Raw genomic sequence first — 26,471 nt, 5'->3', positions numbered from 1 at the left:
AATACCTCAGGTATTAGAATATCTTCCATCAATTATTTATTTCAAATGTAGAACCCTTCCTTCTTTCCTTCTCTTTGGCTTCTGGATTATTGTACAACAGAACATATGTAATTCATTCTTTGAGCCCAAGTTGAACACCACTGCAGCATACACTTAAGCTTGTGAACATTTATTGTGTGAAAGCCTTACTCTACAGGTTTAGATTGAGAAGAAAAATATGCTTGATTCAAGAGCATGAGTTGATCAGCTAGTATATTCTTTCCATTTTTTTTCCACAATTCTATAGCAAGTAGCCTATGCTGAACATTGCCTGCATGTTAAAACTAAAATGCTCCCTGTAAAACAGAGTAAAACTTTTGTATTAATATAGTGAAATATTTCTATGAATTGTGGCAGCAATGGTGCAGTAGAAATCTTCCCTGTTTTAAAAAATGTGTAACACTAATTAAACTCCAAGATAGGAGTAAAACCTAGCAGCATAACACCAAGTGGTAAAAACAAAGCTTAGTACTTCACAAGTCTGAAAGACCTTAATGCATCATTGTTAAAAATGACTCAATATTCTGTTAATGGTTTAATTAATAAAATTGAGATTGCAGTAAGCAAAACAGCACTGGGTGCATGGGGAGTCTCCACTCCACTCATGCAGAAATCTAAAACTCTCGGATACCTTTTATTGATTACAATTCTACGAATATTCAAAAGGAGGTGGGTTTACACACATATTCATAGGGATTACATTATGTCATAATATTCATGATAGGTGGAGTCTGGGCGGAGTCTAGGCAGAGTCCTCTTTAGGGGAGATATCAGGGGGTCTTTAGATGAAGTAAGAAGTCTTCCTCAAGCTTGAACTTTTTACTTTTCTTGATTTCGCTGACTTCATTATATCAGACCCTAGCCATAACTTTCCCCTTATCTGCTGGTTGTGACATCTTTATGTTCTCCTTGTGCAGATGTTCACATTCTTTTGGTGCGTAGTTGGCCTTGGCAGTGCCTTGTTTTAAGAACAAGACCTACACTTTTAATTATCTTTGAGACAGAAGTTAGTCTCGTTAGGGCCTTGTTTTGTTCACACAAACAGTGGAAAATTACATGTCTCAACTGCTTTGTCTAGCCTCATATTCACTTCTTTCTCAGTTTAATTCTGAATTTTATTGGTTAGGAATACAAATTCATTAACATACATTACAATCATGAAATTTAACTTCAAGTTTTGAGCTGCTGACTTTACTCTGAAGAAGTACAAACCCACCACACAAACAAAAAACCCTAACCACACTCAAGGAAAGCCCACTTCAGTAAATCTGCAGTATTTTAAAACATGTAGGTATTTTGATTCACATCACAATAAACTCTTGCAGTCCATCACCAACACAACCACCACAAACAATCCATCTGTTAAGACAATGCTACAATGATTTGGGGTAACCTGTTCAAGTGTCCGACCACTTTCACAATGAAGACTTTCTTCTAACCTAGTTCAGTAATATTTCCTGGTACAGTTTAAATACAACCAAAACAGCAGTACGAACAAACACTGGTTTTTTATTGTTGATTTTTTATTTTGTTTTTTCAGTTTTGTGGAGGGGTTTTTTTTTTGTAGTGATGGTTGGTTTGTTCATTTGCTTGTTTGTTGTGTGTTAAGAGTGGCTGTTTTCTTTACAAAAAAGCACGTGGACAGCATATTACCTCACAGTGCTCTTAGTGCCCCGTAAGTATCAGCCCTCATTCTAGAAGATGCTTCACAACATCTGCTCTCTACAGGTGTCTCAAGTGTCTCCACAACAAATCCCTTGAGCAGTTATCTTCAAACTGAACTCGCAGAAACACTCATGTTACTAATTTTGGTTTTTCATGAAAAATTTGTGCTGTCCAGGCACAGAATGACTTCTGCAACCTGAGTAGTACACAACAGTTAAAATCCTGCAGAGGGTTACAGTACTTTCATATTAGCCATGCAGAAACAGTAATTTTTTTATCCCCAAAGAGAGCTGCTATTCAAAAAGAACAGATAGTAAAAGCTGTAAGGCACAGATAGGTTAAACATTGAATTCTCTTGTGCAGATGAATATTTACTACTGATGGAAGACTAACATCTAATAAAAGATTATACCCTACTTATGGAATTAGTTTAAATATTAAAGTAATGCTTTTAGGCTAGACAAGCTGAAATTTACCTTCAACTAACAGCCAAAAGGCTCTATTTTAAAAAGACCAAAAGAGCATTCACAAACTCAAACTACAGAAGAGACGAAACTAGGCAACTAATTCAATATAAGTATCTAACCTATGGAAACTGTAGCATTCTATCCCTAAGTTTTTGAAGGTTCTATGGAGAATTGTAAAATCTGCACACTCTTATAAAACCAAGAGTGTAGACTTGTTTTTCTACTAAAGGTTTACTGAAAAAGAAACAAGACAACATAGTTCTTGAGTTTTGCTGCTTTCAGTGGAACAGACATACAAGAAGTCACTGAGAAACAAGGGCACAAGTACCTCACAAAAATTTCTTCTGAAAGGCATTATGGACCACTAGAAAGAAAGGGGTTATTGCTTTACATAAAGCTATAAAGCTCCACGCAGAACATCTAAAATAACACATATCTTAAGTGAGGATTTAAAACACTTACCTTATCCCTGATTTTCGCATCCAGACACTTAAAGTGTTCTTCAGTTTCTTGGACTTTTTTTGTCATTGGGGCCTGCTTTTCTTTCAGAACTTTAAGCTCTTCCTTTGCCTGGTCTCGGCTTTGTTTTACCTCCTCATGCTGATAACGAACATTTTCATATTCCTTAGAAGAATTGAAAGTAAAGTAATTGAGGGCTTTCGTCTTCTATTCCAGTTTTTATACTGCTCTAACATTTTATTCAACTGTACATCAGTTGTAAGAGAAAAATATTTTTGAGATGCCAGTATCAGAGCAACTATGTAAGCAATCCTCCTACAACTCACTATGACTAGGCAACGGAAGGATCACTCAATATCCAGTGAAAAAGCACGAACATTTAATGATTCTTCAATAATATGCAATTCAACTAGCAAAAGAAATTACTAATTTGCCTGCAATTACCTTGCCTCTGAGTCCATCCGGGATTGGTGTGAAAAACCAAATTCTTTAGCCCCTTATCTCTATAGTTAGAGCACTACTTAGTCAGAAGTTCTTAGGGTAAGGAGCTAATAACCACATAAAACTTGAAAGAAAAGGAAGGCATTAGAGCATTAGCAGTAAGACATGGCCCTGAAGTAAACCAAGGACAGACAGAGCAGAACAGAACTTTGGAAAACAAAAAACATTCCACCATATACCATAAATATCAAAGCAGTCACAACCCTTGGAGTTTTAACTGGAGAGGCAGTCCTGAGAAAAGATGGCAATGAATGTGGTAGCCAAGACCTTCCACTTCAAGAATGTGCAAATTTTGGGAAGAAAGCAGTTTAGGCTAAACAAGTCATTACAGCTACCAAAGAAAGCCCCTGCTTTAGAGCATCTGCCTGGATTATTCCAAGCTTTGGAGGATCAAAAAAATAAACATTCAATGCAACCTCTACCTGTAACAGCTAGCTTTGCTTTATCTACTCCACTTTTTGCTAGTTAGCTTTTTAATTACACCATGCAAACACATACAAATTACCACAAATTTCAGTCTATTCATTCTGAATTCTCTTCCTAGTATTTTTTTTAAAAAGCCCCAAAATATGTGAAGAAAGCTGCTGTAATTCCATGATGCAGAAATCAATCAGTAGCCACCACTACAAAGTTACAAGCAAAAAGCTCTAACACTTAGCTGATGTAATAGGCTTAAAATTTAGCCCTGTTCTAAATAAGGTATGACATTTCAAAGTTAAAGCAAATGCACATGCATACAACTCCATGTCATTTCTTCAGAGAAATGAAGTTCCCTTAGACACTGTTAATATGTGAGGTGGGTTTGTTTTGTTTTGTTTGTTTTTAAACAGCATATTCCTTTAACACTAAGAAAAAAGGACTTTCATTAGACCCTGTATTTTGGTAACCTTTAAACAAATAAGCATATCTGTTTAACAGTTCCATCTTTTCAAATGTCACTATTTTTGAGACTGGTAAACTATATTCACCATGACTCCTCACATTCACCACACCAAACCTGAATTAATAAATTAAATTAACCAAAAGGAAAAGCAATTTGTAAAAAAAGAAAAACAATCCCCCCTCCCAACATTCTAAAAAGTTACAGCTGGAAGAAGCAAGCAAAACTGGCCGGGTACAGCTTCAATTGAGCCAGTTGTATTTGCAAGGAAAAAAAAAAAAGGAGTACTGCTCTTGACCTATATTGCTGGCTTTCCTAAATGGGCAGTAACTATTTAAGTTACTTTTTATGCAACATCTTCAGTTCAGCAACATAAGCAAGCAAGCCTCTGATGAAAAGTCGGGCCAAGAACAGTAGTTCAAGACCTGCTGCATTGGCACCAAGTCACTGCAATGCTGTTCCAACTTACTTTGGTCAAACATATTAAATAAACTTTTAGCATATTTCTAGTATTACAAAAATGGGTTAGGTGAGAAAAATACTGAGAAAGAAGCAAAAACTTACCACCCACGGCCTTTTCCTCTCAAGCATCTCAACCAAGTCCATATGGCGCTTGCGCTCATGATATCTCTCAACATCTTGTTTGTAACGCTCAACCCTCTGCTTCATTTTCTCCAAAGAGTTAGTTTTGTCTCTGCACAAGTTCTAAAAGAATACACATTTTCACAGTTTATAGTTTCTACTACAGTAAACACTTTTCAGAAATAGTTCACGCCTCGCTTGTACGTAAAGCAGAAATTTAACATTAGAGAGGATATTTTAGTACTCTAGTAAACAGAAGGGGAAAATTCAACTAGGAATAGCCATCCAGTTATTAAGCTTGTTTATTACATACTTTCCATGAAAAAAAAAATCTAATTTAGACAGAAAACTTAATATGAATAGAAGAGTTTTCATTTTTTTCTTTTCATTTTCTCAGGAGGTTATTCCCTACAGCTCAAGCTTTCATTAATCTAGACGTTTCTAAACCACCATAACTGGTTTTGATAAATACAAGTAGCAAAAATGCTTGCAAAAAGTCTTGTAGAGCTTTGTAACAGAAACATTAAAGTTGGTGTATGGATGTAGTACAGAGTGGAAATGCATATGCATGCACAAGCACAAGAAGAAAGTAGAACAAAGGATTACAAGAATGGTCTGTATGGCTAAGGACAGACACTTTTCCAAGAATGCTGCTCCCAAGATGCCACTACCTGCAGTAACAGCAAGTTACACTTACTTCTGCAAGCATCACTAAATCTGTGTGCTCTGCAAGACTGAATTACAAGCAGCTGTCAGGGAAAGACACTGCATCCTAAAACCATGATGATAAGGAAGTTGCTGCTTCTTACATACAGTCTCCCATTTTTTCTTTGTCTGTTAACATTCCAAACAAAGAAAAACAAACAGCAAGTAACAATCTTGCCTGTAATTTACAGAAGCTGAAGTCAGCAAAATTAAAGGGCACCACCCTGTAATGGCTGAGTACTTCTAAAAAGCTTGAGTGATCTGTCCGGAAAAGCTGTCCATCCAGAAACCTAGAGAACTGATGTGTCCTCTGCATCCAGACACTTGAACAGATGTGTTTGTGTTTATAATCATGCAAGTGTCAGAGTGAATTAATTCTGTGAGAAAACGAGTGTCATTTGGCAACATCAACTTACTTGAAGACCTTGTAAATAAATACTATGCTCTGATTGTGTAAGATATTGTGTTAAATCTTATGTTCATTTTCCTACAGTCACTGCTCTCTGCCTGTGATGTTCACACTTACCTCCAGTTCCCTTTCCTTTTCCCGGAAGTTTTTCAGTTCACAGTGAAAGTGGTACATTTCTGGGGGACCAATGGATTTTTCAGTGGCTTCAAGCAACTCGATCTTACTCATTTTTGCAAATTCTCCAACTTTGTCCTACAAAAAAACCCAACAGAACAAAACCCTATTGCAATAATACAGTATTAGTTAAAGCAGTGTGTCATAGTCTGAGTAGGAGGCACTAAAGGAAAAGTGTTTCCAGAGAGAGAGGAGAACACAGAGGGGTCAATATCCCCTCCCATTTCCTGCCCATGCTCTGTAGTGGTCAGGCAGACCACCATCCCCGCTCTTTTGCCTGCTCCTTGATTTGCTGCTGTTCCCCCGTACTCCTTTACCACCAGCTAAACACGTGCTCTTCAGAATCCACATCCTTTGGATACTGGGAAGAGCCATGGACCCCCTTCCCAAGTTGGTCCCACCACAAGGGACCCTCAGGCACCTATCCCTGCCGGCATCAAGATCAGGTGGTACATATATATTTGTGTATTTTTCCTTGTGTTACTGCCCTTCACCTATTCCAGAAAACCTGTTTCAGTTTTAATGTCCAACATCAGGACTCTTGTCCTTATTCCCCTTATATCTTCCTTTGGGAGGGTGGGAAGGGGGGGGGGGGGTAATAGAGAACAGTTCTGTCCTCTGGTTTTCGGTCCACGTAAGCTCCTCAGCCGTGACACAGTGCAATATAGCAATAGTGGATTTAAATACTGTGACCCCTTTCTCATGAAGATCACCTGACTTACAGTTCTGTTCCAGATTGTTCTGGTATATGTATCTCAGAGTAGCACCCAAATGCCCCTAAACATTTCTAAGATTTCATATGTGGTTTTCTGGGAGCAGTTCTGGAATGATTTAAACCAAACTTTAGCTCATCTTGACTGTCTGGCAGCGAGAACATGGGTTGGTTCACTGTTATTGAACTGGCTACAATTCTACTGAACAAGACAGTTTATAGTACAGACTTTTAGGTTTTATTACACCATATTCTTAACAATAACCTCAAAAGTTAAACAAGGTAGAAATTAAGTATTAAGGCTGGAAGCACTGCTGCTGTCCAAGGCAAAGGCACAGCTCAAAAATCAAGACTGGAGTCCAAGTGTGCTTTCCAATGCTACAGGGGCAGATAGCAAACGTATTACTGTGCTGTAAGTTTTGACTTTCACTCAACTAACATTCAAGTACTAAATTAAAAAAGCTGATTTAATTACCAAAGTTATGTTGGCAAAATACGCAGAAAGTTGTCCTCTAAGCAAAAAATATTGAGACAAACAACTGAAAACAACAAAAAACCTCAATAGCATACTAATTTCATTTTTTTGAGCATGTTTTTTTGAATGTACTTCTTAAATAGCCCAATAAACATAAGGTTGGCAAGGCTCTGACAAAGTTTCCTTTTAGTACCAATCCCTGATGATCCACACAAACTGTGAAGGTCTTAGGAAGGAACCTGACATAGCTTGTTTTTTTTTTAAGGTAAAACTGTGAGGCAACCAAGTTATCTGCACACAAATTCCAGCATCCCCAAGCATGGATTCACAAACGGAAACTGCTCACAGTATTGTTTAATCTTCTTTGTTCTTTAGGAGCCGTTTTCCATCAGGACAATTTTATTCTTACACAATTTGATCCTAAATATTGCGAAGTCCTATGCAACGCTCAAAAAACCTGCTGAGCCACAGATGCTGCCAAAGAAGGTCTAACAGCAGGCGTCAGTTGCAACTGCAGAGCCATTTAGTAGGACTGCTTTATGCTTTCTGGAGAAAGAAACCCAAACAACTCTTGCCCTTCTCAAGTGCAGGACCCGATCTGAGCAACTTCCTGGATACAACCAAAGAGAACTGCACACAGGGATTGAGGAGGAAAGTCATGGATACAGAACTACAGAAATCATGCAGATAAAGGTACAGCAACAGTGCTAGATCTTAACAACACATAAAAATTGCCCTATGGATTTGTTGTTTAAGAACACTGTGATAGCAGCATAGACAGGACTGATACTGTTACTCCCACACCAACATGGGATAATATCAGCAGCTCGTCTCTCAGTCTCAACTGACAGCAGGCAAAAAACCACCCAACGACAGTGAGCGTTAAAGGTCACACATTAAAGGTGGTCCTTCCTTACACCACCACACCACTATGGCTCTGATCCTCACTGTACCATTGAATGTCTGAAACTACAAAGCAACAAAACTTTCTCAGAACACAAGATTCCATTTGCAGACACTGTCTTTTGAAATTCATTCATACCTGGGGCAGAAACTGGCACAAATTGTCCACCTGGATGTTTAAGGCTGCAATCTGCTCTTCTACTGTCTTCAGGGTTGTTGGCTTTCTGTTGATAAACCACGCCGATGTGTTGTTGACCACTTGAATCTCACGTGTTATAATGATGTTGTCGGGATTTTTAAAGCTGATTAATAAAAATAAGTGTTTATACTTTTGAGAAAACACAAGGCTTATAGTATACTAGACTTGGAATTAAAACTTCTAGATATCTAAATATTTAATATAAATTAACTGGACAGCAGCACCAGATTCTTATTTCATACTTCAGAAAACATCTGGTACTTCAGCAATTAAATAATCACACAGGGAAAACATCAAGAATTACTCCAAATCTTAATTCAGAGGCAGTTACTATGCAAACAACAATCATGATGAATGTATGACCATTTAAGCATTGTTACAGATAGGAACAGTTTATATAAACTTATTATGATGTTTAGTAGGTTTTGAAATTGGTATGCAGGAGGTGACACTAACTCTATGCCAATAAAGTAAAAAGTCATAATGTACAGAACTGTATCAATAAGCAGCATATATATATTCCATTTGGGAATAAAAAAATGTATTTGTTGAATCACACTTGTACCTGAACAACATCCTATCTCCTGAACCTTTGCTTACCATGTCTCCAAAGAATGTCTTACTTGATTACTCACAAGAACTAAAGTGGATAGGATTTTTTTCAAAGGCCCATTCCAGTTTCTTCTTTCCTTAACACAATTTTCATTTTATATAAGCAGAGCAGTGTGGCCAATTGTAATTTAACTGTAGCTCAGAATTGATTGATTCACTCTATTTAGTTCACTAAAACAGACTTGGTCAAGGTTTACCAAAACCACCCATGCTATTGCAGCTTTATGTTACAATCTGCATTAAAAAGTACCCATTTAATACTCATTCTTTTCAGTAAGAGTGTATAGGAGCTACTCATACTTGCAGGGTCAGTGACAGAAAGTGAAGGCAGAACATCTGGTTTTAAAATTTAGCTCTTTTTTTCCCCTCTTTTCTTCTTTAAAAAGAATTTCCAACCACTACATCATGATGGTAGCATTGACTGCATCTGAATCACCTGAACCTTAAATGTAATCAAAAGATAAACACACCACATACATCAATCTTTATCCATATATTCCTTGTACATCAAGAGAAGGTAAAATGCTTCAGGAAATGCAATCAAGACCAGCCATCACTGCTTATTTCTTGTGTGGTAATTATTTAAGCTTAGTTTTTAAAGTCTGAATTTAAAAAAAAATAAATAAATCACCAAGTTAAGGATACAGTCTGCATGATTTTTTTACAACCATGTGAATGGCTGTTTGGAGAAATAACTTATTAAAAGGCATTAGGAAACAGTTTTACTACTTACAGTTCAATTTCTACTACACCTTTCAGGCACCCCTGCTTTACAAAGAGACCAACCTACAAAATTAATTACAGACATTATTATCACAAAATAACAGTATATTAAAATGTAGTATCTTAAAAAAATACGTATTTGTATAATAGAGTTGCTGTGATGGGATATTTTAGCAAAAATGTGAAAAATAAAATTTATTTTAGCTGTCTACTAACTGAAAGTAAAGAAAGTCGCTATAATCTTCCTCATCAACTAGCAACATTTCCTTCTCAAGTTAACAATTTCTCAATTTCACCCTACAAAACTGAATGAATTACAATCAACAGACCCACAGAGAGAAGTTATCATGAATTCAGGGTACAAAGGCAACACCAGTGAAAGATCAAATATCTGCACTAACAGAAATGCCAATCCTGACAGTGTTAAAACACATAAACATAAAAAGCCAACAGAAATACCAACACAGTGCCTGCCATGCAGTCGATCTCCGTATTTACATTTTCTCAAGTCTGCTGCAACCAGAGTGTATGTATGATTGAGGTACCCAGGTTCAGTGCTCCAAAGATCTATTGAAACATACAGCATCCAACCAAAATATCCCATGAAGTACTATAATGTCAACACATTATCTCATCAGTAAGATACGGAAGTAATGGCAGAACAACCCAAAACCATCCAACTTCCATTTAACTCAAAGATCAGTGACTACACATAAATTCTCAGATACATTAAGGATACTTTATTTCTACACACTCAATATTGTGCTTGGAAATTTAAACTTTTTTCCCCTTTTTAGTTGGTATTTCTGACCAAATGTTATTTATGCATAAGGTGGTATTTTCCTACCTCACTGAAGACATAGCCATCTTCAAATAGAACCTCTAGACTACTCAGGTCCAATCCAAATCACATGTTCCCATTTCATAATTCAACCAAAGCACTACCTAAGGAAAACCCCCTTGGTAAAAGCCTTTGCTTCTGGACCCGGTTGTTCTATAATTTGGAGACCTTACTTTTATGAAAAGTAAAACAAATAACTTAAGACAGTCTTTATTCCCCTCCTCTGTTGAGCAGACCTTTTAATCTAATTCACATTAAACATGAGAATTACAAAAATTCATACTTACTTTATCGGCTCGTCCTATGAAAGAAGGTTTTCCAGCCAGTCCCAAGCAGATGGCACAAACAATACTTGACTTTCCTGTTCCATTAGCACCAACAATCATATTCATATTGGGACCTGGGCGTACTTCACAAGCATCATATGTTCTGGAAAGCACAATAATTCCTTTAAACTTACGAACATCACCTTAAAAAAATTTACTTGCTTAGAACCGCTTTATGGTTGCAATACCTGTAACAATTTCATCCAATGCAGACCTTATACTCAAGGTCTGTTTTGTAAAACCTGAGAGAACTAACATTACAAGAAAACACTGTGGAATACATTCTTACCAGCCCGAGTACCTACAACTTCTCTCGAAGTGTATCAGCATAAATAATGAAATCCACCCACGACAATTTCTGTTGACTTTACTAGGACATTATTTAACTAAAAAATTAAAAAACCCCACAAAGTTTAATTCTGTCAAGTGAAGTCTGTTCCAGTTGCCTGCTGCACCACAGTAACAAAAGATTTCACTCATCTAACCTGCACAGTGCCTACTTCTCAAGCTCTGCAAGAAGTCTGTGGAACTCCAGTGATACATCACACAGCAGCTTTCTTGAGCTACCAGAACCTGAAATACTAGCCTGTTATCAGCAACTTATTAAAATATATATGTATATACACCAGTAGGTTTGGGGTTTTAAATTGTACCAAGTATCAGTCATCACATACACCCAGCACGGCACCCCACCACAGGGGAATGCCCCCCACAGAACCAACACTGCACTAAGAACCTACGGGTCTCGCATTACTGTATTACACAATACACGAGATACAAAAGTACCGCTCGGAGCAGGACATTACCTTCCTGGGACAAAACGTTTCACGCACCCCGTCTCCCAACCCGACTCGGTCTCCAGAGGTTTTTTTAAGGCTCCCTGCTAACCGGGGGTGACTCCCATGCCGGGCACCACGGCGCAAGATGGCGGCAGAGAGCGCGCCCCTGCCCGCGACTCCAAGTTTCACCCTCCCGACTTGACCTCCAGCTTCCAAGCCCCGCAACCCCTTTAAAACTGAGCGGCGGGGGAAGGAAGGCAGGAAGGCAGGCCCGGCCATCCAAGCCACGACCCGCCTCTGAGACAGCCCAGAGCCAGTACACCCGCGGCCAACGGCGGCCCGCAGCTAACAGCGGCCGGAGCCACCCCTGTCCACTCACAAGAAGTTCTCCATGAAGATCCTGACGATAGAGCCCTCCACGAAGTCGCAATACGCCGCAGCGCTCCCTGCGGCCCGCTGGCTGCCGCCAGGGAGGAACTGACAGGCACCCGAGCTCGACTTGCGCTGCGACCGGGGAAGCGGTGGAACCGCCATCTTCTCCTCGCAGCGCGCCCCTAGCGCCAGCGCGTCATTCTTATTGGGTGGCGGGAAACGGCGGGCTGCTGAGGAGCGCGCTCATTGGCTCAAGGGGCGGGACTAAGCCATGACGCAGTTTTTCATTGGTTAGGCGGCCGAGGAGGGTGGTGGCGAGATGGGCCCGTGCTTCCGGCTCACACTGCCTCTCCCCGGGCAGGGCTGGGGGAAGCCGCTCTGCCTGCCCGACGGGGGAGACGGGAGCCTGTCGTTCTCTGTTATCTGATTGTTCTGGGGTTTTGGTTTTTTTGTTCCCCAAATGTGATTTTTTTTTTCCCCCTTCCCTAAATTTCTGGTTATTCCAACTCATAAGTGAGATCAGGCTTACGGCTCTCCCCACCGGCAGTGGCGGTAGCGGCTTTCCCAGGAGGTGGCAGCACAGCCGAGCAGTTGGCCCTGGGCGGTGGGCACCCTCCCGGTGTCCTGGCTTCATGGGGACAGCCTTGGGTTGCGGCAGAGCGAACTGCATGTTTTTCATTCAAACAAACAAACAAACGAAAAACAAACAAACAAACAAACCCAAACCAACCAACCAAAACAAACGAAAAAGAAACCGAAACAAACGAAGGAAAAAAAAGAAAAAAAAAACAATTAACAAGCAGAAAACCCAACAGCTGGAATAACTTTTCTTGCATTCTTGTCATTTTCAGTGATCAGGGAGACTGTAGGGAGGACAGACAGACGTCCTTTAAAAATCACCCTAGAGGTATGGGTGTGTGTGAGACCTTGGCACCCTGATGGCAGAGCAAGCACCAGTGTCATGGAGACTTGCAGGTGCCACACCTTTCCCACACACTTCATTTTTTTTTCCTCAGACCACGGGTGGAGAGCACAAGGCCTCCTAACTAACCACAGGCTGTCAGACTGCTGAAAGACAGAGATCAGAAGCTGCTTTCAAGCGGATTGACGTAAAGGAATCAGTGCATAACTAGAGTGACTTGTTTGCAAGGAAAGATGTTTTTCCAATACAGACAAGATACTTGGCATGTAGAGGCAAGACCACTTGTACCTGAGCAACTTGATCTGTAACACCCTGTAGAGACTGAGACTACCACAGTAAAGACATCAGAACAACATCTTTGGGTATGGATATAGCAGGACTGGTGCCAATGAGGATAAAGTAGCTTGAGGGCAGGGTGCTTCCTTGAACTGAGTTTAGCTAGATGATGGGAGATAAAAGGGCAGTGAAAAAGTTGTGCCTGCAGATAGCAACGAAGCTGACCTCTTTGTACCAGCTTCAACAGGATCCCAGACAGCCCCTTTGGATAACCCACTTGACTATCCACCAGGCCTGTGTCCGGAAGACGTGTTGTAGAAGAATAAAGAAGCACAGAAATGCACCTGAGTACAATGTGGTATGGAGAGGAAAGGATAATGAAATTGAAAGTATGCAATTCCTAAATTTTATTATAAAAGCTTTGTAATAGCTGTGTGATGGAGTGCAGAATTGTATCATCACGTATTAGTTAATCAGAATATTAGTTGATCTATTAGTTGGTAATGTTTTTCCTTATTGAAACTGTAGAATTCTGAATCAGTTATGTCTCAAGCTTCCAGGCCCAAAAGGCAGAGTTGGATTCACTAAGTTACAGTAACTATCAGACAAAAGAGAATGAGGCAGCAGGTTAAGGAACCATTTCCACATATTCCCACTAGAGACTGCTGAAGAGGTCAAGTTTTCCCAGAATTTGTCACAAAGCATTTTCCAGCATCTGGTGAATATGAAGCTGGTAAAAACTGGAAAAAAGGACATGGCAAAGGGTGCAAAGTAGTCAGTGCTTGAACCAAGATGAGTTCTTGAAAAAAGAGGGAACACAAAATCAGCAAAATATACACACGGTACTTAACAGTGACCAAAGGAACATCACAGAATATGCATTAACTAAGAAGGAGACCAAAACGCAGAAAAAACATATACAGGTGAGAAAAAACAGAAACAGTGGAGGAAAGATGGCAAGAAAACAGCAAAACAAATATAGATCAAAGTAATATAGAGGAGTGCTAAATGTTTATTTATTCACACTTCAGCAATTAAGATGTTACAGAAGCCAAAGACAGGGACTGGAAAAAGGAAGATGCCTCAGATTGTAGATGAAGAGCAGATTTGAGACCACCTAAAGAACCTGAAGGCTGATCATGGGACCTGATGGGATTCACCCATGGCTCATGAAAGAAGTGGCAGATGACATTGCAAAGCCACTGTCCACAATATTTGAAAAGTCATGGCAGTCTAGTGAAGTACCTGCAGACTGTAAAAAGGGGGAAAATAACCCCCATTTTCAAAAATGGAAAAATAAGACCCAGGGAACTACAGGCTCAATCAGTCTCACCTCTGGCCTGACCAGTTTGGTGGCCTTTTACAATGGGGTTTCAGCCTTGGTGGACAAAGGCAGAGCAACAGGCATCATCCACCTGGACCTGTGGATCATTCAACACTGTCCCACACAAAATTGTGATCTCTAAACTGGAATGATACAGACTTGATGGATGGACCACTCATTGGATAAGGAATTGGCTGGATGGTTACATCCAAAGAGTTGTGATCCATGGCTCAGTTTCCAGATGGAAACATGTGACAAGTGGTGTTCTTCAAGGGTCAGTACTCACACGAGTGCTGTTTAACATCTTTGTTGGTGACATGGAGAGTGGAGTAGTGCACGCTCAGCAAGTTTGCTGATGACACCAAGCTGTGTGGTGAAGTCAACACAGTGAAGGGAAGGGATGTCATCCAGAGGGACCTTGAGAGGCTCAAGAAGTGGGCTTATGCAAACTGCATGAAGTTCAACAAGGCCAAGTGCAAGGTTCTGCACCTGGGTGGAGACAACCCCATGCACAAATACAGGCTGAGAGGAGAAAGGATTGTGTACAGCCCTGAGGAGAAGAACCTGGTGGTGGCGGTGAACAAGAAGCTTAACATGAGCTGTCAGTGAGTCCTTGCTTCTACTCTGCTCTTGTGAGTAAGAAGGACATAGAGCTCCTTGAGTGTGTCCAGAGGAGAGCCAGTAAAATGATCAGAGGGCTGGAGCACCTCCCCTGTGAAGCCAGGCTGAGGAAGTTGGAGTTGTTCAGCCTGGAGAAGAGGAGGCTCCAATGTGACCATATACCTTATACTGGAAGTATAAAGGTATAAGGGATACTTCCAGTATCTGAAGGGGACCTACAAGAATGCTGGAATATGGCTTATTTTTGTGGGTGTGTAGCAAGAGGACATGGGACAATGGTTTAAAACTTAAAGAGGCTAGATTTAGGTTAGACATTAGAAAAAAAATTTTCTTGTGAGGGTAGTGACATCCTGGTTGAACATACTGGAACAGGTTGCCCATGCAAGTTGTAGCTGCTCTCCCTCCCTGGAAGGGGGCAAGGCAAGGATGGATGGGGCCTTGAGCAACCTGATCTAGTGGAAGGTGTCCCTGCCCATGCAGGTGGATTGGAATGAGATGATCCTTAAGGTCCCTTCCAACCCAAACCATTCTGTGATTCTGTGATTCAAGTTTCTAAGAAACTTGAATACACAAATGGAAATGTGGGGCTATTTTCAAAGGAAATGTTAAAATTAAGTAAATTTGACATCTGATACCTAGCATTCTGTTTGAGGTAGGACAAGAATACTTTTGAAAGATCATGGAAAACAGGAAAAGTGTTTGAGGACTGGAGGAAAACTAATGTCACTCCAGTTTCAAAAAGGGCAAGAAGGAAGATCCAAGAAACAACTTGCTCATGATATGAAACTGGGAGGATTGGCTGATACACCAGAGGGCTGTCCAGCCATCCAGTGAGATCCGGACAGATGGAGCGCTGGGCAAAGGGGAACCTAATGAGGTTCTACAAAAGTAAGTGTAGAGTCATGGACCTGGGGAGGAATTACGCCATGCAACCATTAGGGCTTGACCTGCTGGCAACCAGGTCCAAGGAGAAGGACCTTGGAGTCCTGATGGACAATAAGTAATCTGTGGGACAGCAGTTGTGGCCAATCTTGTAGCCAAGAAGGACAATGGTACCCTGGGGTGCATTAAGAAGAGTATGTATAGCAGATTGAGGGAGATTCTTCTCCCCCTCTACTACGCCCTAGTGAGACCACATCTGGAGTGTTGTGTCCTGTTCTGGGCTCCTCAGTCCAAGAGGGACAGGCGTATACTAACGGAGGACCATGAGGATGATCAGGGGACTGGAACATCTGGCATATGAGGACAGGCTGAAAGACCTGTGACTGTTTAGTCTGGAGGAGAGAAGACTGAGTAGTATTAATGTTTATGAATATCTGTAGGGTGGGTGTCAAGATGAAGGGGTCAGGTTCTTCTCAGTGGTGTCCTGAGATAGGATGAGAGGCAACAGACACAAACTGGAACACAAGAAGCTCCGCCCCAACTTGAGGGAAAACTTTTTTCCTGTAATGGTGATGGAGCACTGGAACAGGCTGCCCAGAGAGGTTGTGGAGTGTCCTTCTCTAGAGACCTTCAAGACCCACCTGAATTCATTTCTGTGTTACCTGTCCCAGGTGATCCTTCTTTGTCACAGGGATTGGACTCAATGATGTCCAGAGGTCCCTTCCAACCCCTGCCCTTCTATGATTCTATGAAGACTGGTGTTTTCTCATTTCAAAATATGAGGGGCAGAACCTTTTGACTCTGTGTCATGCTCTCTTCAGCCTTTTCTTTTACACAGGGGTCCTTTCAGAGCAGTGGTTCTCTTGAGTGTGGGCAGTCACACTTGTGAGCTGTGTTTAGATCCTAGATAAAATACCAAGTATTTTAGTGCTCAGCCTAAGCTGTCTTACTGAAACTTTCAAACTGTAAAGTTGAATTTATGTTAGGTTTATTTTGGTGGGACATAATAGTCAGCTAGAATAGAACTGATTTACATTAGCGTAAAGCTAGATTAACAGTGATATTTTGTGTTGTTATTCTGGTTTTCCATTGGTGTAACGGATATCTGAATTTGGCCCTCACTCTGGAAATTATCAGGGTAACAACAAATGTCAACTAATGAAAAATATTTAAAGTGTAAAAAGATTGTATAACAAGAGGACAAGTTCAGTTCCACTCCAGACTAAAGCTACATTCATAGCCTGTTAGTGTTTGAGGTATTATAGCTGCTTCTGAAGGTTTCTTTTTCATTTCTATTTTATGGTCTGTTCCACAAAGCAATTACTTTTAAGTTCTTCGGTAGCTTTTGAAGAAATTTTCAGGCAGTGAACAGCCAAGTATAGCAAGCTTCAGAACTGTTCTTTGCCTTGATATGGTCCCTGTACAATTACTGCAAAAGCGAGAAAGGAACAAATAGTAACTAAGTAACAACTGATCCAGGGCAGAAATTAGTTCCATAGGGAGTTTCTTATTTGGCCAGAGCTGATTTTTTTTGTTGTTTTATCTCATCATAAAACTGAAGTTTGACAGTGGGGAAATCCTGATGCACCCTCCCTAGTTTTCAGGTAGTTTGCAGCCTTTTTTTCAAAAGTCTATGAGTTTCCTATTCTACAAACTGATGTTCAGCAGGAACTGAAGGTACTTCCAAACTGAAGAAGGTTCAACTGAACCTTTCAACTTGTGTTCTTCAGTTCCTACAGCAGAAATCAATGGGAAAAGTCCTGTTGTTCCTTGTTTGGGGTTTTTTGTTTGTTTGTTTGTTTGTTGTTTTTTTCCCTGTCAGTACAGTGTTTCTTACCCTATGGATAAATACTGCTACTCTAGTAATACCAAGAAAACCAGTGATGTCTCTGGAGAATGCTCAGTGGAGAGCAGAAGAGATTACTTTGCTTCTGCTCTTTTTTGTATCAGCCTAAATTTGATTATTATGGTGGACTGAAGCAAAGCTGCACACGTTGCTTTAGAGATAGGAAAGGGATAGTTATACTTTGCACTTCATTTCATTTAAAGAAGAGGCACCTGAAAAATATGGAGAAAAGCCTGATGATTTTAACAACTGTATTCACACTTGTTTTCTGCTTAGATAATTTGATCTGAATGTTGATACCAAAGCATAAGCTTTACAGAACAACTGTCAAACTGGAGTGACTCTTAAGAAAAAGTCCCTTGTTTCTGGTTGCATTTATTTTTGCAATAAGAGCACGAGTGATGTGTTCATAACCAGCTGCCAACTGGGACTGTAGGTAGCTAGGGTAGGCAGCTAAGGTGCCAGTTCCTTCTGGTTATTCCTCAATCTCTAGGAGATTATCATCTGCTTCAATCTGTGTGATCAAATAGACATGTATTCAACTGAAATGTATTTAATTGAACTATCTCTTCATTTGTTAATGTTACCAAAATGAAAAATTACTAGAGATGCAAGGAGCTAAGTTGTCCTGCTTGTTGGTGAATGTTATAGGCCATTAGGAAAAACTGGTATTTCATCCTGAAAGGAAAAAAGTCTGCTCCCAGTTTCCAGGGCTCACATCTTGCAGCAACAGCTCAAATGTGGTGGCTTCAAGAATCATTTCTATGGCTCAATATGGGAACGTCCTGTGGCAGAGCAGACTGCCTTGTGTTAGCTGTCCTTAGCTGAGGTGACCTACTCATTTCATATTCAAAATATTGAATTCAGGCTACCACATTAGATTAAACTGTTCCCTGTCACACTGATAACTATAAAATCTAGAGCAGAGCAATAAGATGATTTTCAAGCTACATTTTATTAGGAAGTTATAGTAGTTTCAAAACAAAACCTTACACACAAACACATACAGTCTTAAAAACACAGTTGTGTGAATTCCGATTAATACAAATGCAAGGCATCTGTGGTTGGGTAAAAGGTAAGTACATTCTCTGTGAGTGTACAAAGTGATTTATTAAAAAAAGCAACAAGACTTCGAAACCAGAAAATACATGGCTTCAAAGGATTTCATTTCATATAGGTCATAATGTCAGCAGCTTACACTGAGTGATACTGGAACAGTATAAGTGAGTTGGTTAATGTCAAGGATGACAAATATATTTGTTATAGTAAAAGAACACAAAACCACAAAAAATTGAGTGTTAAGTTTCCCAGAGAGATTTGTCATAGTGAATAATTGCACTTAACCTGCTATCACTAGTAGCTAATACTACTTTCTTTACTTCAACATATTTATAATTTCCTTAACAAAAATCCATTCTGTACCCGACACAAAACATTCACTGAATGCAGATTTAAGGCAACACAATGTTACATTTTCATTGTGCACCTTTGCTTTCCCCTTTTTATCGGTGTACCAGAAAGGTTAAGAAAAAACAAACAAAAAAGGCATTGAAATGAATGATTTGTGCAAAATGGGAAGCATTTCTGTAGTAACTGATACCTCATGCAGAAGAAAAAATATATAAAAAAACAGTCTAAGAAGCCCTGAGTCAATAATTTCATTGCAAAGGCAAGGAACACGAGTGCTCCGAGTTCTTCCTATACATCGGTGCATATTCAAACCAGTCCAGTATTTACTTAAAACATACATTAAAACAGGCAGTTTGTGCAGTTTCTCACACAATGATTCTTCTATGCACTTCATTCCTTTCCACAGACTGTGTTTAATACTCAATTTCATTTAAGCTGTCAGGATAGCCCGGTGAGAATTGAATTTCTTCCACTTCTAGAAGGGAGGGGAAACAAGGGGGAAATACTGTAATGATTTGTATTTTTATCAGACATAAGAATGGTTACGAGAGAACGTTACTACCATGCTGGATTTAAATGGGACTACCATAAAGTTTTTTAAAAGTGTCACAGCATCTTTACTAGTCCAGATTCTGAGGATACTCCTGCATCTTACTAGAAATCGAAAATTCTACATTAAACCAGTGGCATGATACTAAATTCAGGTTCATTCAGTGGGGATTCAAGGGATGAAGTAACTAACTACAAGAAGTACTGTGATTTGCTAGGTGTCTCCTAAGAGAAAGAAAGTGTTTAAACTTACCTAAACAGGGTCCTGCCTGGAACAAAATGTCATCAACAGCAGTGTCACTTCTCACTGACACACCACGGATTGCCTCAAAAACAATCTGTAAAGGTAAGACACAGCCTTTCATTAATAATTATGCCCATGCAGTCTACACAAGGATCTAGTGCATCTTGAAAGCCTGAATCTTGGAATAGAACTTCTATGCTCCATCAGTGGACTGACTGCCCTGGTCAGAAAATTTTGGTGTGCACTGTGCCAAAGGAAGAAAATTTGTTCTCACAATTTTAGAAGAAATTTCTGTGTGTTACTGTCCACTCATAAATTTTCTCAAGTGATGTGGCATTTCTGTTTTGCTTGTCAGCCTAAGCGTGTTTCTGTGTGTTGCCCATATGCAAGACTTGAGGGGAAAAAAAGCACAACATTATTTTGTTTTGCTCTTACTGATGAAGCTAAATTTTAGGCAGAGTTGTGGCTTTGCATCACGCCTTGCCTTTGGTGCTACCTCAGAAAGACCATCCTGCAAGAAGCAGCCACTTTATCACAGCTTGGTTATGTAAATCTAGACAGGGCTTTAGACACCTGAAGGAAAAGAAATTTCTTCTTTCCTGACAAGATATTACAGGAAAAGCATTTAAATACTTGTCAAAATAATTTTGAAGTAATAAATTAATAAACTACTTTCATACTTGCAGCCTATTAATGTCTTTAATAATTCCCTCTCTACCTTCATTTGAAGAAACTTATGTATTACTTCAGCTTGTTCAAGTATCCACTCCATGCTATCTACATTTTAGCATTTTAATTTTTTTCATATACAACACAAAACCTGCATTCTAGCACATAGTTCAGTTCAGTATTCCATTTCGACTGCCTTTCGTTTGTTTTTCTTACCTGGTAGTTTCTATCACTTTCATATTCTATCAGTCCCCTTAGCCATGAGATGCTTTGTTCTCCTGTCCTCCTCCACAAAGGAATCTCTTCATCATCACCTTCCTTTTTTAGATAAACACTTAATAATCCAGTTCCAGCTCCATACATGTGATAGAAAAATGTCAAGCACTGTTTTCCAGGCATTCCCCTTAGTGATCTTGAAACTAGGTACGCTCTCTGTCCATAGACCATGTCAGATGCCTCTATGTACATGTAGTAGCCTTAAAAAAGATATACAGGCAAATATTAGCAAAATAGAACACATTCTCTCAGCGTGTTTATTATGTTCAAGGTGCTCATGATTTTAAAAACTAGGATTTTCACAATGATTTTTATGCTGCTGAATTTATATTTGTGAATTGTAATATTTGTGCTGTAAATACAATGTATGAATGGCAGTATTTGTGAATGCTAATATAAAAACATTTTAAAATTTGTTTTTATTTGATGAAATGAATAGCAACAGAAAGGAATACACAGTAAGAAAAAAAATCACAGCTATTCTTTGACCAGGAAGACACTCCAACAATGGTCAGCTGATGAATTCTGAGACAGATGCAGGTACACCTGAGGGTACAGTTTAGACAATTGTTGGAGCTGATGCTATTGACAAAGCAAATTAATTGAAATACCTCTTTTAAATCACATATTACATCAATAAAACTTTTCTGTGATCAAATGTGAAGACAAGTGAGAAAAACTAGACCCTCTAGAATCCAGGAATGAATGAAAGATTCATGAACTCTGATCAGTGGAAAAATTAGTCATTAATTGGTAGCAGGCAAATTAATCTCCCCCCCCTGCAGTCCATCACTTGGTTATTTTCAATTGGAGCAAACTGAGGTGCTACAGTTGATTAATTGTGAGAAGCATTCCCCACATCCAAATGTGGCAGCTGTTCTGTCTTGATGTGCACACTTCACCAGCAAGCAGTGAACTCAGACTTTTCAGCAGGTCTTCATGGACTCTCACCTCTCTATTTTTTGCATGTTGGAGAAAAGAAGCTGCCCCTCTGCCACCACAAGTCCCGGTAGGGAGACTGCTCTTAAGGGGATTCCTAAGGATCAGTGAGGCAGGGGAAAAGTCTAAACTGGCAAGAACAGCTAGTGGATGCTCATGGTGTCTCTCTGGATACTGAGAGTTCTACTATTGACACAAACCTATGCTGAAGACATTCTCTCTGATTCGGGTTGTGGTTTAGTGGTGAGCAGAAGTCAAGAGAAATGGAGAAAATGAAGATTACTTAGAGCTGTAGGTCCATAAAGAAAAAGTAATTTTGAACAGTGTGTTGGAGAATTTCCACAGCTATTTATACAAAACCTAGTGCAAGCCATTACTGGTGTTGACTACACTTTAAAGTCCCTTGAGTTAAAAATCAAAACCTACAGCTCATAGTAGAGTATAATAAAATAGCTTGCATTTAGTTCCAAGGCCTGAATCATATTATAAGCTTGTTAGAAAGACTAGATCAGATCTTGATTTTGTGACTTCGCCTAATTATCACCACATCTTGTTGCAAAAAGACATCTATGAAATTAAGAATAAAAGTAGTTACAGGCTGGGCTGAAAAGATTTTCCTCATCAGTTCTGAAGGAGAGCTATCAGCCTTATATCTTAGAATTCTTAGTGATCTACATAAACTGAAAAGAAGTCCAAAGTCAGTTTCTGACTTAAAAATCAGGAAACTAATGGCCTGTCCTTTTTCTTGAGCAAGAACCTATTAAGTATTGTTCTTACTATGAGGAGAGGGTCATTGTTCTTGAAAACACAAGAGTGGGGATTAAAACTGAGAATTTTGGTTTAGATTTTTAATGGAAAAATACTATATTAACTACACAATATGATATTATAATTATAGTCTATGAAGTCAGGCTAAAGAAGTTGGGTTGTTCAGCCTGGAGAGGAGAAGCGACCTTACAGCAACGTTCTGATATCTGAAGGGTACAAGAAAGCTGGGGTAGGGCTTTTGACTTGTGTGAGTAGTGAGAGGACAAGGGGAAATGGTTTCAAATGTGAACAGGGGAGATTTAGGTTAGAAATTTTTTAATTCATATGTTCTGTGAAAAGCTGAGAGTGGTGGGACACTGGCACAGGTTGCCTAGGGAAGCTGTGGCTGCCCCATCTCTGGAAGTGTTCAAGGCCAGGTTGGATGGGGCCTTGAGCAACCTGATCTAGAGGGAGGTGCCCTTGCCCATCCAGGGGGGTTGAAACTAGATGATCTTCAAGGTCCCTTCCAACCCTAGCTATTCTGTGATGCTGTAAACATAATAAAATACGTCATCCAGGGCATAGTCAGGAAAAACGAAAACAAAAACCATCAAATAAATTTGAATATTGAATCCTTCTACAGAAGTTAATTTTGTTACCTGCCAACACAACCAGCAATATAATTGTGATACAGTCCTTTTGGGTAATACTTTATAGAAAAAGAGAGGCATGCCAGAATACACAGAGATGGCCTACTGATGCCTCCCCAAGAGTCTCACCCACACTTCAAAATAAAAATTTGAAAATTACCTTCAAAAACCATTAGGAAAAATTCTGATTTATTTTAAAGCTGTTCTCATGTTCTCTGAGTGTTGTAGGATATAATTTCAAAGTAATTTTAAATAACTATCAATCTCTGCTCTGAAAGTTCGATGTGGAGCTTAACTCACCTACCCCAGTAGTGTGGTCTCCTTTGGGTCCAGTGTAAGAAGTGGGAGTCGGCCCTCTCATCCTGTGCCAGCTTCCACGACCTTTCTTCTTCTGGGTAAACATGCACTCATCTTTTTCAAAAGTGCACTCTCCAGGATTGGGGAGCAACAGATCTATAAAGAGAGAACACTCTTTACAACTGCAAACGTATTAGGCAGATAAACAGAGAGATTACACAAGCAATGGATTGCACTCACTCACCTGCTGAAATCACTTATATATAACCTAGCAATACTTACAGTAGCCACAAGCTTGTAAAAGCTAGCTTCAAGCTGATGTAAGAAATTTAATTTATTTTTTTTCACCACTTTGGGGAAATCTTTGCCCTAGTGTGGTTCACTAACATACTAATTTTCTTTAAAACATCTCATGCAATTTATTGTTTCATCGTAGCTCTACAGTGCTGCACAACAGGCTCTGCCAGTGTAATTTTATTCATTACTGTGGCACCCCAAACAGTTTAATGAGCTCTAGCGTGTCCAATATGCATATTAAATTAATCTTATCAAAGACTGGAGTTTCTGTGATCTGAAATCAAACACCATATTTAGCTTTCTTATAGTCTCTTGGCACCAGATTCTAATAGCATACGACAGACAGGGACGCAATTGCTGTTTTCCTTATATCAGGTCTATTAGATAATGCAGAAGAGAGAAAGTTGACGAATCAGGTGCTCACCACGAAGCATCCATCAGGTCTTCTGCTATAATGTGAATTTCTAGGTCAGGAGTAGACAACCTGAGCTGCTTTCACCATTTGGAAAAGAGGATGCCTCACATACTCTGAGGCATTTTTCAGGCATTTTTTTACTGCCATCAATGAGAAGTCCTCCTATGACTGTAAACTCAAGTACCACTTCTGCACCTTTAGTTCCTTTTCGTTTTGCTTAGGAATTACAGGAAGGAAAAAACCAGACAACTGTTGGAAGTACTTCAGAAAAAGTCATCTTGTATTATGTGTGTTTCTTTCTGTTCTGTCACGGCTAGATGCCTAAATGCATGAAACCAAATCAAAAGAGGTAATTAAAAAGCTCTTATTGTATGGGAATACAAATGCATGGTAGATTAGCCTTATCACTACTTTAAAGAACAGACTACAGATTGTGCCTGTCTCTTGAGAGTGGCTTCCAAATTAGGATACAATCGTTGCACTGTCAAACCTCAAAAAGCCCCAGAAGAGGGAGTTTGGGTGAGTGAAGAGGTTAGCCTGTCCATGACAGAGGGTAAAGTCTTGTTTAAAACTTTCAGGTTCTCACACTACAGGCAGGAGGGTCAGACTCATCTGTCACCATTAGAGAACTGCAGCTCAGATAAGGGACTGTGTCTTGGGCTTGCACAACTAAAAAGAATAATGTGTTTTGGAAACCATGCTTTTGGGTCTATTCCTAGTTTTCTGAAAGCCATTTGAAAATTACTTTCACCCCAGACGAACTGCTGAGGGTTTTTTTGTTGTTTTTTGAATAATAGAATCATAGAATAGGCTGGGTTGGAAGGGACCTCAGGGATCATCGAGTCCAACCCTTGAAGTTCTAATGCCCCAAAAGGAGCACTCACCTACCTGCACTGCAGTCAGTGTCAGGAGTTAGGTGGTATCTCTGTGCATGAAATGTAGTCTTTGCTGTACATATGCTATAGCAAAAACAGGATTTAGGCAATACTTACTGGGAAAATAAAATAAACCACAGTGGGATGAGGCCAGCTGTGGGATAGGTTTGGAAACTGAAACAATGCAGTGAATTTCTACTAAAGAGGGCAGCAGCTGTTGGACAAGAAACAGAGATGGCCTTACCAGCAGCCTGGCAGCTTCCCAGGCTCAGTGATACATCATCCAGGGCCACAAGTCCACAGTCCCAGAAGCTTTTACACCAGCTGACAAAGACAACCTGCAATACAGGAAGGAAGTTTCAGGTATCTAACAAAAGAGAAGAATCCGAAATTTTAGATTTTTCTAAATATGCCAGTATTTTTGATATCTGCAGAAAACATATTATTAGTCCAGTTTGTTTTGGCACTTGCTAGTACTGCCAGTGACTGAAATTTGAAATCCATAATAAAGGGGTTTAGATGTGTATTTTCATTCAACAGAACATGTTTTCTGACTTTTATAGGCAAATGATGTATCTCTATACATAGTCAAGAGTGTTTTTATTAGGAGAGTGTGTATTTTTTAGTGTATGAGAATACACAAGTCACTGAGGTTATTGCCTTTCTTTTCTCCAAAAAAACCCCTAAAGTGAAAAGCTCAAATGTCCTCAGCTATGTTATCCTTACAGCCAGGAAGTTTTATCTGTGGAAGAATAAATTCAAAAGATTAATGCAGAGTGGTGGCTGAGACAAGTGGCCATGGCGAAACCAAAGAAAGGTAAGATAAAACTACTGCATAAAATGAGATTATTTAGAAATTAAACAACACCATGATAACATTTAGCATGAGGCTGGAAACACTAATCACACTAATTAATAATTCACAGTATTAATCTGGGTTTGTGAAGATTAAGAATAGTGTCCAGGGTGTTTTTTTATTTGACTGCACATTAATTCTGCTATGGAAAATACAAGTTGCTCATGAGATGACAGAATAAAATGTAAAGAAACTCTACGATTTCCTGCTGCCAGTCTTCCAGGGTTGACACAGATGTTTGAATTACATACGACACAGTAAGGGTTTTTTTGTGAAAACACTGCCTGCAGTTTTCTTTGCCTAACTACTGCAAACTGTCTCTGACCATTTGGGTTATGACCGTAATTTGGGAGAAGCTTTTTAAAATAATTCCTTTGTGATCAGATCTGAGCTAGTGACTGGAGACAGATGAGTCTTCTACCAGTTTAATATTCTGGAACAACTGTAAACACCTCAGGTACATATTTAAGGATAATGCTGACTTACAGATTCATCCAGATAAACAAAGGTTAATGCATGAACAAGTTGTTAATGCATCAGTTATTATGTCCTC

General features: G+C 39.5%; 2 protein-coding genes across 2 annotated transcripts in view; both read right to left on the bottom strand.

Annotated features, from left to right (window-relative positions):
* Positions 1 to 11,970, bottom strand: part of SMC5 (structural maintenance of chromosomes 5) — a 38,708-nt gene extending 26,738 nt beyond the window's left edge. Inside the window, exons 1-7 of the mRNA XM_030467795.1 lie at positions 11,831 to 11,970; positions 10,634 to 10,775; positions 9,516 to 9,568; positions 8,111 to 8,273; positions 5,825 to 5,959; positions 4,576 to 4,716; positions 2,634 to 2,795 (exon numbers count right to left, since the gene is read on the bottom strand). Of these exons, the coding sequence (XP_030323655.1) occupies positions 2,634 to 2,795; positions 4,576 to 4,716; positions 5,825 to 5,959; positions 8,111 to 8,273; positions 9,516 to 9,568; positions 10,634 to 10,775; positions 11,831 to 11,844 (810 nt within the window). The 5' untranslated portion in view covers positions 11,845 to 11,970. The remainder of the gene's footprint in view (positions 1 to 2,633; positions 2,796 to 4,575; positions 4,717 to 5,824; positions 5,960 to 8,110; positions 8,274 to 9,515; positions 9,569 to 10,633; positions 10,776 to 11,830) is intronic.
* Positions 11,971 to 18,630: 6,660 nt separating this feature from the next.
* The window catches only part of MAMDC2 (MAM domain containing 2), a 63,728-nt gene continuing 55,887 nt past the window's right edge, over positions 18,631 to 26,471 (bottom strand). The window contains exons 10-14 of the mRNA XM_030467796.1: positions 25,307 to 25,400; positions 23,479 to 23,631; positions 20,783 to 21,042; positions 19,907 to 19,991; positions 18,631 to 19,579 (exon numbers count right to left, since the gene is read on the bottom strand). Of these exons, the coding sequence (XP_030323656.1) occupies positions 19,518 to 19,579; positions 19,907 to 19,991; positions 20,783 to 21,042; positions 23,479 to 23,631; positions 25,307 to 25,400 (654 nt within the window). The 3' untranslated portion in view covers positions 18,631 to 19,517. The remainder of the gene's footprint in view (positions 19,580 to 19,906; positions 19,992 to 20,782; positions 21,043 to 23,478; positions 23,632 to 25,306; positions 25,401 to 26,471) is intronic.

The sequence above is a fragment of the Calypte anna genome, chromosome Z, assembly GCF_003957555.1.
Source record: "Calypte anna isolate BGI_N300 chromosome Z, bCalAnn1_v1.p, whole genome shotgun sequence".
Classification (NCBI taxonomy): domain Eukaryota; kingdom Metazoa; phylum Chordata; class Aves; order Apodiformes; family Trochilidae; genus Calypte; species Calypte anna.
Note: the sequence above shows the minus strand (reverse complement) of the source record. Positions and strands in the feature narration are given on the sequence as shown.